This window comes from Stenella coeruleoalba (assembly GCF_951394435.1).
Source record: "Stenella coeruleoalba genome assembly, chromosome: 7".
Lineage (NCBI taxonomy): Eukaryota > Metazoa > Chordata > Mammalia > Artiodactyla > Delphinidae > Stenella > Stenella coeruleoalba.
The window spans coordinates 37,370,746-37,383,872 of NC_137153.1; the positions used below are offsets into that span (position 1 = coordinate 37,370,746).

Sequence of the window (13,127 nt, forward strand, 5' to 3'; positions counted from 1 at the left end):
CTCTCTGCGGCAAACATTCGGTGGATGTCTATCAGGCGTGAGGTTCTGTACAAGACCAATATTATTATCCCCATCTTAGAGTTGAGCAAATAAAGGTCCAAGAGACTGAGGGCCTTATGCAGGGCCTCCTAGATGGTGCTTGAAGAGCTGGGATTCAAACTTGTGTTGCCTGGCTGCAAAGCCCTCGCTTTTCTTTCTGCGTTTAATTCAGGAAATTAATCCACAATACATTGGTTCACGATTTATCATGCAGACAAGCCTGCAGGAGGAGAAGGCCTGCGCGGGCTCTCACCAACGCTGACTTCTTGTTCACATCTCTCCTGCTGAAGGTAACCTGGCCGCTGCTGCGGTTGCCCTGCGTGTCCATCCCTCAATTACAGTTCCAAAGAGATAGGGAGACTCTTGGGAGGGGCAGAAGCATGAGGACAGGAGAGTTCATTGTTTAGCTGCATCCAGGAGCAAAAGACACTCTCCTGTGAATGAAGAGAACCTGTGTTTCCAGATCGCTTTCCCCTGGAAAGGTTCAATACATCTTATAACCATTATCACTTCATTCCTCATAATATCCTCGTGAAGTTGGTGTCAATGGTTGTGCGGCTTTTTAGCAGATGGAGAAACTGCAGTATAAGAAGACCAGTCAAAGTCAGCCCAGGCTAAAGAAAGGATCTCAGTTTCTAGACTCCCAGTATCAGCACAGACATCAAACTGCACTGATGCCTGTTTACAGATTCCTAACGTGGAATGAGATGTTAAACTATGAGAGGAAGATCAAAGCACTAACTCCATCTGCCAGAAACAATTTTTTAAGGTAGTATAAGTAGCCTTACCTCCCAAGGAAATTATGGGAGACTGTTTGAAAATGCTGAACTTTCAGGAAAGAAATGGGCTGTATGTTTTATGAAAAAATATGTACAGCATTTTGGCTGTTTTGATCATAATTACTGAGATGACAGTACAGGTGAATTTTTAGGTCTGAGCTTGGATATATAGCAGTGGTAAAGCTGAAAGCTGACTTTTTCAAATCAAGACACTCAGAGTCAGAGCCAAGGGTGAATTTTTCCCCTCTGAGATCATGTGGCTTAAATAATCACAACAGACAAGCAGAAGCATTTCCACTTCGCTGGGATCCAGAACTTACAGGAAATTACTCTTCTGCATGTCTGATCACTATGGAAATTGATTTTATACAGATAGCTAAAAGTACACAGACCCACGACTGCACGCCCTCCATCTCTGTACTAGTGAGCGGTACTTCTGCCTCATTACTGAGACCTCCTGGGTATCTGGAACAGCAAGTTGTTTTACCCTCTGGCAGGAGAGTTCCCTTGCTGTACGCCTACGTCCTGAAAGGCAGCTCTGAGTTTTAGGAGTGGGGTCTCCGGACCCTGTGAGCTCTAAATGTGGTCACGTGTAGTTAATGCTGCAAGGGAGAGAATATGCTGGCCACCCTGCACGACGCTGGCTAGAGAAATAATCTGTGTTTAAGGCTGCGAAAGTGACCAGTTGCTCCTCTCTTCGTAATATTACAGTACATAGAAACAGACCCGGGCGTGCGAGAAAGCAGTATTGCCTGTGGTGTATTGCTTCTTTGGTTGATCTCTGGGGTGGAGTGGCAAGGATGGGGAACTGACTATTAACCAGATCTGCTGCTTGTGCCTATCAACTTGTTGCTGATCAGGAGAAAGGTCTTTATCACTCTTGGCTCCGTCTTCGGCCTCTTGAGGTTCTAAAGATCACATTCTATCTGCGCCTCTGAAGGAAAGCGCAAGGCCCGGTAATGTTCCCAGGAACTGAGAGAAGATGGAAAGAATTGGGGAAGTACAGTTCTAGATGGATGAAGGCTTTAGGAGCTTCCATGCTCAGGGTCTGAGACAGAAAATGCTCTTGTTCTGGAATGCAACTTACATTCTGTATGGGTTTTTAAATTTTAGTAATTTACGTTTATAAGTTCCCTCCCTATGTGGCGGGATGCAAATAGTGTATGCCTCAAAGCTTTACACGTGGTTACTTCTTTTCTTGATCAGAGCAAGTCATTTGTGCTTGGGTAGATAATGAAAATTGCTGAGGTAACAGTTACAAACGAGTACTCCCTAGCTTCGTGGGGGAGGAAAAGTACTGAATTAAAACAAACACGTGAATGCACACACACAAACAACAATAGCTGATGAGCAAAGAGAGAACCCGCAGCTGTTGGTACCGCTGGAATATCAGATGGGCAAGGCATGTTGGATATGGTGCTGTTCTACCAGGGCAGACAGGCACCCAGGATTTGTTTCAATCTCCTTCTAAGCACTTCTACCTTTTTCTTTCCTTGGTCTCATCAGCATTTAAACTGAAACCTCACACTGAAGACGTCTAAAACATGACTTCTCATCTCCGCTCTTCCACTGCAAATACCCTCCCTTCCTTCCCTCTGCCCCATACTGACTCCTGAGACCAAACAACTACCAGCTGGATTTCCAGGGCTTCTACACTCAGCATGTCACTAAGTGGCCAAGAGAGAAAGGTCAGGTCACGCTGGACTCCTCTCTTCAGCTTTCACAACCAATCAACCAAGTCTTAACTGTGGCACCTCCGGAATATTCCTGAGATCTGTTCGTACTCTCAAAGCCCACTGCCACCACCCCACCCACGGCTCCAGCTCTGGATCTCTTGAGTGAACTACTGTACCGGTCTCTAATTGGTCTCCTGACGTCTAGTTCTCCCCACCCCCATCTATCTTCCATGCTGCCTCCCCCGAGTATCTTTCCAACCTGCTGAGGGCACTTCCCTACCTAAAACCTTCAGTAGTACCTCTGGCCTGAAGGCTCGAGGCTAGGACTGCTGAACTGTATCTCCATGCACCAGGACTCTGAAGCTCACCAGAGAACCTCCTACCCTGAGTCATGCCCTGTGTCACGTACATCTTCGTCTTCAGAAGTTGACCAGGAGCTCCCTGAGGGCTAGGCATAGAATTGATTCCTTTCTGTTACCTAGTGTCCAGCCTAAAGTCTGGTAAGGGAGGTGCTCAGTAGAGAATGCTAAAATTCATCGAAGCAAGAGAACAATGGAAACGCAGTATGACACAGATGTGCCAGCCCCAGGACCCTAACTGGCTGGTCTAAAGTGAAAGACTGTCCTGTTCGGAACAGCTCACGTGCTTAACAGATGTGCCTGAGGATCGGTTTGCAATGGAGCCAAAGGTTGGAAGCTCCAGGGGTAGGTGTGGGGCCTTTGGAGACCTGGATGCAATTGGTACAACATGCCGCACAGGCAAAAGGGTGAACAGTCTGCTTTAATAGCTGGATTCGATTCTGAGATTAGTTGGCAGGAAAGAAGATGTTTCAGTTTCAAAATATATTCTAGTATACTTGCTGAACTACATTCATTGTAGCAATGAAATCTCCTTAACGCTTCAGGAGAATTTTAAAAAGAAGCTTAAGCCTGCTAGCGAAAAAGTGATCCTAACTGGGCGAGGCGTCCTCTCAGGGGTGAAGGTTGGTGGTTGTGGCCACCATTCAATGGAGATGCTGCTCTTAACTTCCACAATCACAACAAAAGTCTCTTTGTGGGTCCACAAAAAATATTCGCAATGATAAAATCCAGGTCCCCCAGAGCCAGAGGGCTTGGGGCCATCCAAATGAACTCCATAACCTTATTAGGAAGAGGATGAAAAGAAAGAAGACCTCCAAAACTAAAAATGCACTTTGTGGCTTCCACGAAAATTGCTGTATTTGTGTCCTGAGAAGTTCTTCTTAAAGAATGCTCAGTCGTCATTCAGAAACAGACTTTCGTAACAGCCTAAGGAGGCAATATACAATTTCTATTCATTTTCTCTTTCCTTTTTCTGTATTAGTTCCTAAGGAAACTGCTCCATTCTATTAGAGGACCTGAAAAGTTATTTCAGGGCAAGTACAAAAGAAAAGAAAAATTCTCACAGGTAAACTGTTGTTCTTGACCTTAGGAATAATGGCTACATCTGATGTGATTTTTTACATGAAGAAAACCCATGTGTTTACTTAAAAAAAAGAAGGATGGTAAATCTGAAACATTTCAGACATTTCAAAACAAGCCACCCTAACTGTTAGAACTTTTCTGCCCTCCATTCTTTTCCACAGCAGCTGAGGCCACAGAGTGTCCTTGGCTTGCCTCCTCGACCACTTTCAGGACTCCTGACTCTGGGGCTCCCCTGCTGCGTGTGCTGGCTCCCAGAATCCACACTCCCAATATTTCTAGACCTAGTTGATCATCCCAGGACTCCTGCTGTCTGCGGAGGTCCCTCCTCTATTGAGAGAGGAAGATTCAACTTTCTAGGTTGCAACTTGCCAAACAATGGCAGAGTCATTTTTAACATTAAAAATAAAACTGGGCTCCAATAAAGATGTTAAAATAAATAAATAAAACTGGGCCCTTAAATCCTAAATCGGTCCTCACCTTCTTTCTTCTGGGATGCTCTCCAACAGCATTTGAAGGAAATCCTGGAATAAGAAAAAGACAAATCATTAAAGATGCCATCAGTAAATAACCCTGCCCAGAGTCACGCCAGGGACTGAGCGTTCCCAGCTGCTGACAGCTCACCTGCTAGGGAAGGTAGGCCGATACTGAATCATTAGGCTATATACTCAATTTATTAATTTACCAGGGCTTCAATCCAATCAGTTACAACCACAAACAAATTGAAAAAGGTAACGTTTGTTATTTTGACCTAACCCAACAGTTTATTTCATTTCATGTTTCACTATTTTCAAAAGGCTGGCCAGAGCCTAAAGCCCTATCCCTCTCTACTTAACCATGCTCTACTCTCTGTGAGCTCTCCCTGGATATCCTATTACACACTGAATAATCTCAACTCTGGGAGGCTAGTAACCAACAGCTTTTTTGCATTGCTCTATAGACAATAAAGACGAAAATCAAGGCAATTAATATCCCAGCGGAGGAACAAAGATGTCACAATTCCAGAAATCGTTCACGGGCCCTTGCCTCCATCTGCAGCCTCTTCTGGTGCCACTGTGCAAGTCCTCAATTGTTTGACATTTAAGATGTTTCAAGAATAGATTTTTTTTTTAAATCTAAAGGCATGACTTACACACAAACCTATTTTATCCTTTATTATGGAAAATTTCAAACACATTCAAAAGTAGTAAAAAAGCATAATTACCTTCACGTACCCATTATCCCACAGCCAATCTGCCCCATCCACTTACCTACCTCCTGTATTATTTAGAAGTTAATCGCAAACATTACATAATTTCACCAGTCAATGTTTCAGTAAATATCTCTAAAAGATAAGGCATCTTTTAAAACATAACCACAATACCAGAAGACCTAAAAACTATTCACACACGAATGTTCAAAATCACATTTATATTTAATTTGCAACTTGTGTGTTGTGACCAATCTTTTTACCCCATCTAACTCTGGAATCTTGATTTGGTCTCAACTAGGTTTGTCAGATAAAATATAGGATGCTCAGCTAAATTGGGGGCATATTTACACTAAAAAGTTATTTGTTCTTTATCTGTTATGGGGGTTGTACATTTTTATTTGCTAAATGGGTAAGTCTAGTGTCAACCCTCCCTCATCTGAAGGTTTGATAAGATACATTTTGGATAAATACAGAACACGAAACAAACAAGAACAATGTTTAACTTTCTAGAGGCTTGATATTGAGCAATAAATAAGACCTATACATGAAGGTTTTCTTTCAATAAATTGAAAATAACCCTTCAAACTGGTCCTTTAAAGAGGGCACATGTGTAAGCCCAGATGACCAAATATGACACTGCTGAATGAGCATCCCTCCAGACTGAAACGCCCACCCCAATCAAGTCTGCAGATCCAGGGTCAGCACAGGGCTCTGATGAGATCCATTTAACTCAGAGCGTGAGGTGCCAGCAGCAGTGCAGACCGTCGTATTACAAACAGATGGAATTACACAGGAATAGAAATCTGCAAACAATTTGTATGACAAGGGTGTTCTTTTACTATCATGGCGTTAAGCACAGCCGTCACTACATTGGTGAAGCCAGCCATCACTTCCTATGTGTTTATGGGTGGCTAGGTCCATCTCTTCCAGAGGCAAAAATCTTTCTATTAAGAGCAGTAGTGAAAGATTTATTTCTTGCAACTTCTGTTCTTCTAAGACTCTACTTGCCTATTGCTGCTTCACCCAAAATAGACAATACAAATACAACAAAACTAATATTAAAAACATGTAACAGTCCATGCACCCCAATGTTCATAGCAGCACTATTTACAATAGCCAAGATATGGAAGTGACCTAAGTGACCACCAACAGATGGATAAAGTATTACTCAGCCATAAAAAAGAATAAAATAATGCCATTTGCAGCAACATGGATGGACCTAGAGATTATCATACTAAGTGAAGTAAGTCATACAGAGACAAATACCATATGATATCACTTACATGTGGAATCTAAAAAAATAATACAAATGAAATTATTTACAAAACAGAAACAGACACAGAAAACAAACTTATGGTTACCAAAGGGGACGTGGGGGAGGGATAAATTAGGAGTGGGATTATCAGATACATACTACTACGTTACACACTACTATATATAAAATAGATAAACAACAAGGCTCTACTATATGGCACAGGGAACTATATTCAATATCTTGTAGTAATTTATGATGTTAAAGAATCTGAAAAAGAATATCTGAATCACTTTGCAGTACACACCAGAAACTAATACAACATTGTAAATAAACCATAGTTCAATTAAAAAACAAAACAAAACATGTATCAGTCAAAATGGAAGGGGACAACCCCAAATAGAATAATGCACCTGCAGTGGGTATATTGGGAAAAATAGCAAGGGAAACAAAAGCAATATTTAGAATGCAAAAAAGTATTTTTGACTGAGGTTCTTAGAGTCATTATTTTTATTATTTTAATAATTATTTTGTAAATAAAAGTTGAATTAGAAATTAATTTTTCATAATCTATTATTAGATTACTTTGCAGATATTTCATTGGCTTAATGACAGAATTCTTGCTTCTTAAAAATCCAAGTACTGTATTTATAATTTCTTATAATTTTACTTCATTATCTTCTTATAGTCCATATCAACTTATCCCACATTTGTCCAGTAATTTATGCCCAATTATGTGGGGGGAAAATTACATTAACTCAATGGCAAGGGGGAGAATTTAATTGCATGAGAAGCAGGAAATCCAGAGTTAACCTTAATTCTGCCCTTTTGCATTTTCCAATTACAATTGGATCTTTCTTTACAAAACTGCAGGGCGCAATGTTTCAGATTTTGTGTGAATACAAGAAAACTGCAGGAAGTCCCCAAGAAACCCTGCTTCATTTTTTAAGAAAGATAACTGTCCCACTTCTTAGCAGGTGGCCATCTGCCTCTTCCTGTCTCAGAGCTGAGACCTGCAGGACACACAGCAGCTAGCTGAAGGCTGCCAACCAATGCTGAGGATGATGGGTCTAAGGGATCACCCTAGGTCACAAAAAACCAATACCTCAACCAATACCCTAAGACACGATGCCTGTATTTCCACAGGCTATGGGAATGTTTGTCTACAGTGCTAGACATTCTCTGTCCTATGCTCCATCCAATGCAAGAAGACACTTGGTCTCATCCAGGCGGTCTTTGTATCATCAGTGGAATCAACTCAACTGGCCCTTTGTATTCCTTTCATAGACATAATCTTAACCACAAAACGCTAGTTCTCCTGGTTCTAGTCATAAATTGGCATATACTCCTGGAGTGGATTCATCATAGAAGCCTTTCCCCATTCTCCACAACAGAATGTTATAAAAAGAAAGATGTCTCTTATGATTATTCCTTCCCTTACCACCTCTTTTCAATTTTCATCTGTCTTCACTCTTCCCTTCAGCATGTTGGCACTTTTATAAAAACAACTTACAAATATCAATTGGACAAGGAGGGTTTTCTTTCAAGGCTGATTCTAGGATCACTGACAGGATCTAAGACACTGACTTGATTTAGGATCAGACAAAACCAACAACAACAACAATCCTGCCGTTTTGACAGTGGGTCGGGGTGAAATTATATCTGGATCCCTGACAATTATTACAAGCCCACACTCTGGTCGAAAAACACATTCCTTGGGAATTTTTTTTTCATTTTTTATTCTCCTAATAATCTATATACTAATCAGGTCAGTCCCAGACAGCTTATTTTGATTATCACCTAACAACACTGAATAAAGCATTACAATTAAAAAAAAACGACACCGATTTCGGCACATGACGAATTTGGTAATTATTTTTTCGTCCTGGTGAAAGTATTCAACAAAAAGCAGGCGCATGTGGAGTCTACTGGATAAACTGACACTGGCTTGATAATTACCCAGGATTAGGGATTTCTGTCAGACGTTTTATGAGTAATTACTATGGTCATAGGGAAGGGGGAGGTAGGAGAGGCAAAACAAACAATCAAAATGTTGAAATAAGGACAGTGTTGGCAGCATAAGAACTGAAAAGGAACGAAATGGTCAGGAATAAGTTATTGTTAAACTCAAGAGAGCAATTTTAGTTGGGAGGTAGAAAGATGATAATTCTGAAATACTGGGCAGATGGGGTATTCGGAAAGAAAAGGATTCAAAAGTAAATTGGAAAAAGAAGAAACTGAGGAACTTCTGAGTAAAGAAACTGAATCATGGTCTTCCTCATCAATAACTAACTAGCAATATAAACAAAAACACAATCCATTAAAAAAAGTTAGCAAAAACTTCACCAGCAGCGTCCAAACACAGAGAGAATACAGCTTGTGGCATAAACTTCAAAGAGACAACTAAAGAAGAAACATAAGATTCCAACACAGCCTCCAACCTTCCCTCTGTACCACCCCCTCCCTCAAGCTTAGCAGGAGTGGTACTGGTGAATTGCCCAAACCCCACAAATTCTCACAAATACCCACACATTTGGAAAGAAACAGGAATATCTTTATTTTTCCTCTCTTTTTGACTGTGAAGGGACTGAAAAATGTTTGCTCAAGTGAGATGAGCAAAACCTGGGAAATAAACAACCGAGGATGACACTCTCATGAACTGTATAGGTTCTAGGGCTCCGAGCTGAATTGGAAGAACAATATTAATTGAGAGAGTACCTGCAATGGGAAAAAGTGGCACCCAAATTAGGTGAAGAGAATCTTGGGTGGGGACCTTTAACAAAATTTCAAGAGTTAGTGGAGCCAAATTCTTACAACAAAGGCTGTATACAGCTCCAGAGGAGCTCTTCCCCTCCACCCTCTCCATGCATAATATCCAAACTTCAAACCGTAGCTCAGAGGGGAAGAAAAACCCTCCTAAGAGAAGTTGCAAAAGAAATCAAGGATAACGTTCCAATACATATGAGAATAAACAGAAGGTCAGGACAGTGCAACTCATGCTGAGAATGAGCCAGAAAAAAAGTATGGCAACTATGCAAACTAATACAACAAAAACCCACCAAAAGAGAGAGACAGAAACAAGAAGCATAGCATAAAAGACAAAGAATCCAGTCTTGAAGAAAACATAATCCACGGCACAGAAGAAAATTCTCCACAAATGCTTTACACTAAAATATAAATTAAAAGAAAATAATAGGAACATAAATTCAGTAACATGAAAGCTCAGACAAGATGACAAAACAACTAAATGAGAGGAAGAGATTTCAAAGCAAAGGGAATAAATTAGGAACCAAAATAATACCACTATACAAGCATTAATAAAACAGAAACATCAAGAAAAAGAACAGCTATTAAAGAAAAAAATTAATAATTTTATAATAATAACATTAATAAAAAATAATATTGCTTGAGATAGACATATACTATAAAGACAAAAGCGACTAGAAAATAACAAGTACGGAGGACAAAGATGACATAACATACAGATAACCAGTAACCTTGAAATTCAGAATCCCGCAAGGGAAAAAAAAAAATGAATGTGTTCAAACATACAATTAAGACAATTTTACTGAAAGAAGGAAGACTAGATTCTGAGTCTAAAAATGCACAGTGTTTTCCAGGAAAAAAAACTGATGCAGACTCACGGACACCAAGCCACTCTTGATTAAATTACTAAACATCAATGGTAAAGAATTCTTCTGTCATCTGAGTGGTAGAAAGAGAAAAAAATAGACTGACTTCGAAAGTTTCAACAGCAGTATTTAATGCCAGAAGGCAGCTGAGCAATAGCCACAAAGTTCCGAGGAAGTGAAAGCATGACCCAAGAATATTATACCCAGACAGTTTGTAATTCAAATATAAAGGCAACAGGCAAACATTCTCAAGCAACTTGAACATCAATTTGCCAACTAAATTTAGCCAAAGAAGAGTTGAACCAAAATAAAGCATTCATGAATACAGAAGCGTGGTAAAATGACTGTTAGTGAATACCGAAATCCTTTACGTACAGAGCTAGGACTATGCAATGTGAAAACTACATTGTAGTAACAGCACACACCATAAATGATATAAACCTCTTAACTATGTAAAAATATGAATTAAGAACAATCTAGAATTGGGGGAAAAGTAGTTGAAGTACATAACTACTGGTTTCCTCATCTTATACATAAGAGAAAAAACTGATGCTTTCTAAAAATAAGATATATATCTAAAGAGAAAAAAAACTAACAATTTCAATCTCTTAAAGATTTTCTGTAATTGAAGAATCTTTTAGGAAGTGATCTCTCTTATATTTATCTGAAGTTCAAGAAAGTCTTTTATATTCATCTTAGTTTCTTTTTCATGTGTTAAATCCAAGTAAAATAAAATTTAAAACATTTCATTAAAAAGCACATATAATATAATCATATTTTTAGAAAATTATTTCTAAATATGTCTTTGTAACTATACATGTGTGTACAATCATACACAAACACACATACATATGTACTATATACCCATATACACATAGGTACATGTATACATATCATACATAATATATAGAAAGAAGAAAGAAACGGAGTGCAATTTCTAGAATGGTGTTCACCTAATATTAATTATAGGTAATTATGGACGGTGAGATTTTGAATGATATTTTATATTCTTCTTTGTACTTTTCTGTACTGCTTATTACATTTTTTTATAATGAGTAGGTGTCAGTCGGAAAAGCAATAATTTCCAAACTTACTATGGGACTGGCAGAAGGACGACTGGATATTCACATGCAAAAGAATGGAGCTGAACCATCTACCTCACACTATATACAAAAATTAACTCAAAATGGGTAAGAGACCTAAATATAAGAGGGAAAATACAAAGTCCTTAGAACAAAACATAGGAGTAACTTTTAATTAGGCAAGAAGATATTTGCAAATCATATACCTGATAAGGGACTTGAATCTAGAATATATAAAGTACTCTTATAACTCAATAAAAGACAACCCAAATAAAAAATCAGCAAAGGATCTCAATAGACGTTTCTTCAAAAAATATATACAAATGTCCAATAAGTCCATGAAAAAATCCTCAGCATAGTTACCAGAAAAATGCAAATTAAAACCACAATGAGGGCTTCCCTGGTGGCGCAGTGGTTGAGAGTCCGCCTGTTGATGCAGGGGACACGGGTTCATGCCCCGGTCCAGAAAGATCCCACATGCTGCGGAGCGGCTGGGCCCGTGAGCCATGGCCGCTGAGCTTGCGCGTCCGGAGCCTGTGCTCCGCAACGGGAGAGGCCACAACAGTGAGAGGCCCGCGTACCGCAAAAAAAAGACAAAAAAAAAAAAAACCCACAATGAGATACCACTCACACTCACTATGATGGCTATTATCAAAAAAACCAGGAAAAAAAAAAAAAAAAAACCAAAACAACAAGTGTTGGTGAGGATGTGGAGAAACTGGAACCCTTGTGCATTGCTGGTGAGAATGTAAAATGGTGCAGCCCGTGTGGAAAACAATATGGCAGTTGCTCAAAAAATTGAATACCACATAATCTAGCAATTCCACTTCTAGGTATATATTCAAAAGAATTGAAAGCAGGGACTCAAACAGATGTTTGTACACTAATGTTCACAGCAACATTACTCACAAGGGCCAAGAGGTGTAAATAACCCAAGTGCTCATTAATGGATGAATCGATAAACCAAATGTGGAATACGCATACAAAGAAATATTGATAGGAAGGAAGGAAGGGAATTCCCTGGTGGTCCAGTGGTTAGGACTCTGCACTTTCAGTGCTGAGGGTTCAATCCCTGGTCGGGGAACTAAGATCCCACAAGCTGTGTGGTGCAGCCAAAATAAATAAAAATAAAAAGGAAGGAAATTCTGATACATGCTATAACATGGATGAACCTTGAAGACATTTCGCTAAGTGAAACAAGCCAGATACCAAAGGACAAATATTGTATTGTTCCATTTGCGGGAGGTACCTAGAGTAGTCAAACTCAGAGGCAGAAAATAGAATGGTGGTTGCCAGGGGCTGAAGGGAGGAAAGAATGTGGAGTTATTGTTTAATGGATACAAGTTTCATCTGGGGAAGATTGAAATGTTCTGGAGATGCATGGTGGTGACAGTTGCACAACAATGTCAATGTATTGATACTTAAGGCACTAACTATACACTTAAAAATGGTTAAAATGGTCAATTTTCTTATGTGTATTTCATCACAATTTAAAAGGTTAAAAAGTAAAATTAAAAAAGAGAAATGAGGTACTGATACATGCTACAACATGAACCTTGAAGACATTATGCGAAGTGAAAGAAGCCAGTCCCCAAAGGCCGCGTATCATATGACTCCATTTATACGGAATGTCCAGCATAGGCAAATCCATAGAAAGTAGGTTAGTGGTTGCCTACGGCCGGTGGGAGGTGGAAATGGAGCAGTGACTGCTAATGGGTGTGGGGTTTCTTTGGGGGGTGATGAAAATGTTCTGGAATTAGAGAGCAGTCACGGTTGCACAACTTTGTGAATACACTAAAAACCACTGACTTGTACACTTTAAAAGGGTGAAATTTATGGTGTGTGAATTATATGTCAATAAAACTGTTATGAAAAAACAATAAAGCTATAATTCAGAAGAGTTTAACAAAAGTAAAACTGAACAATTTGGTGGAGGGAGCACTAAGTGTTCCATGGGAAGCGGGTATCAGAGCCTCAGAAGTCACAGTAAACCCAACACTCCTTCCGTGAGGCAGTATCTTGGCGAGAAGTGGTTT

The 13,127-nt window shown here is 39.6% G+C and overlaps 1 protein-coding gene across 1 annotated transcript in view; it reads right to left on the bottom strand.

The window, feature by feature from the left end:
• AOPEP (aminopeptidase O (putative)) overlaps positions 1-13,127 on the bottom strand; it is a 359,010-nt gene that overhangs the window by 108,653 nt on the left and 237,230 nt on the right. The window contains exon 10 of the mRNA XM_079927637.1: positions 4,414-4,457. Within this exon, the coding sequence (XP_079783763.1) occupies positions 4,414-4,457 (44 nt within the window). The remainder of the gene's footprint in view (positions 1-4,413; positions 4,458-13,127) is intronic.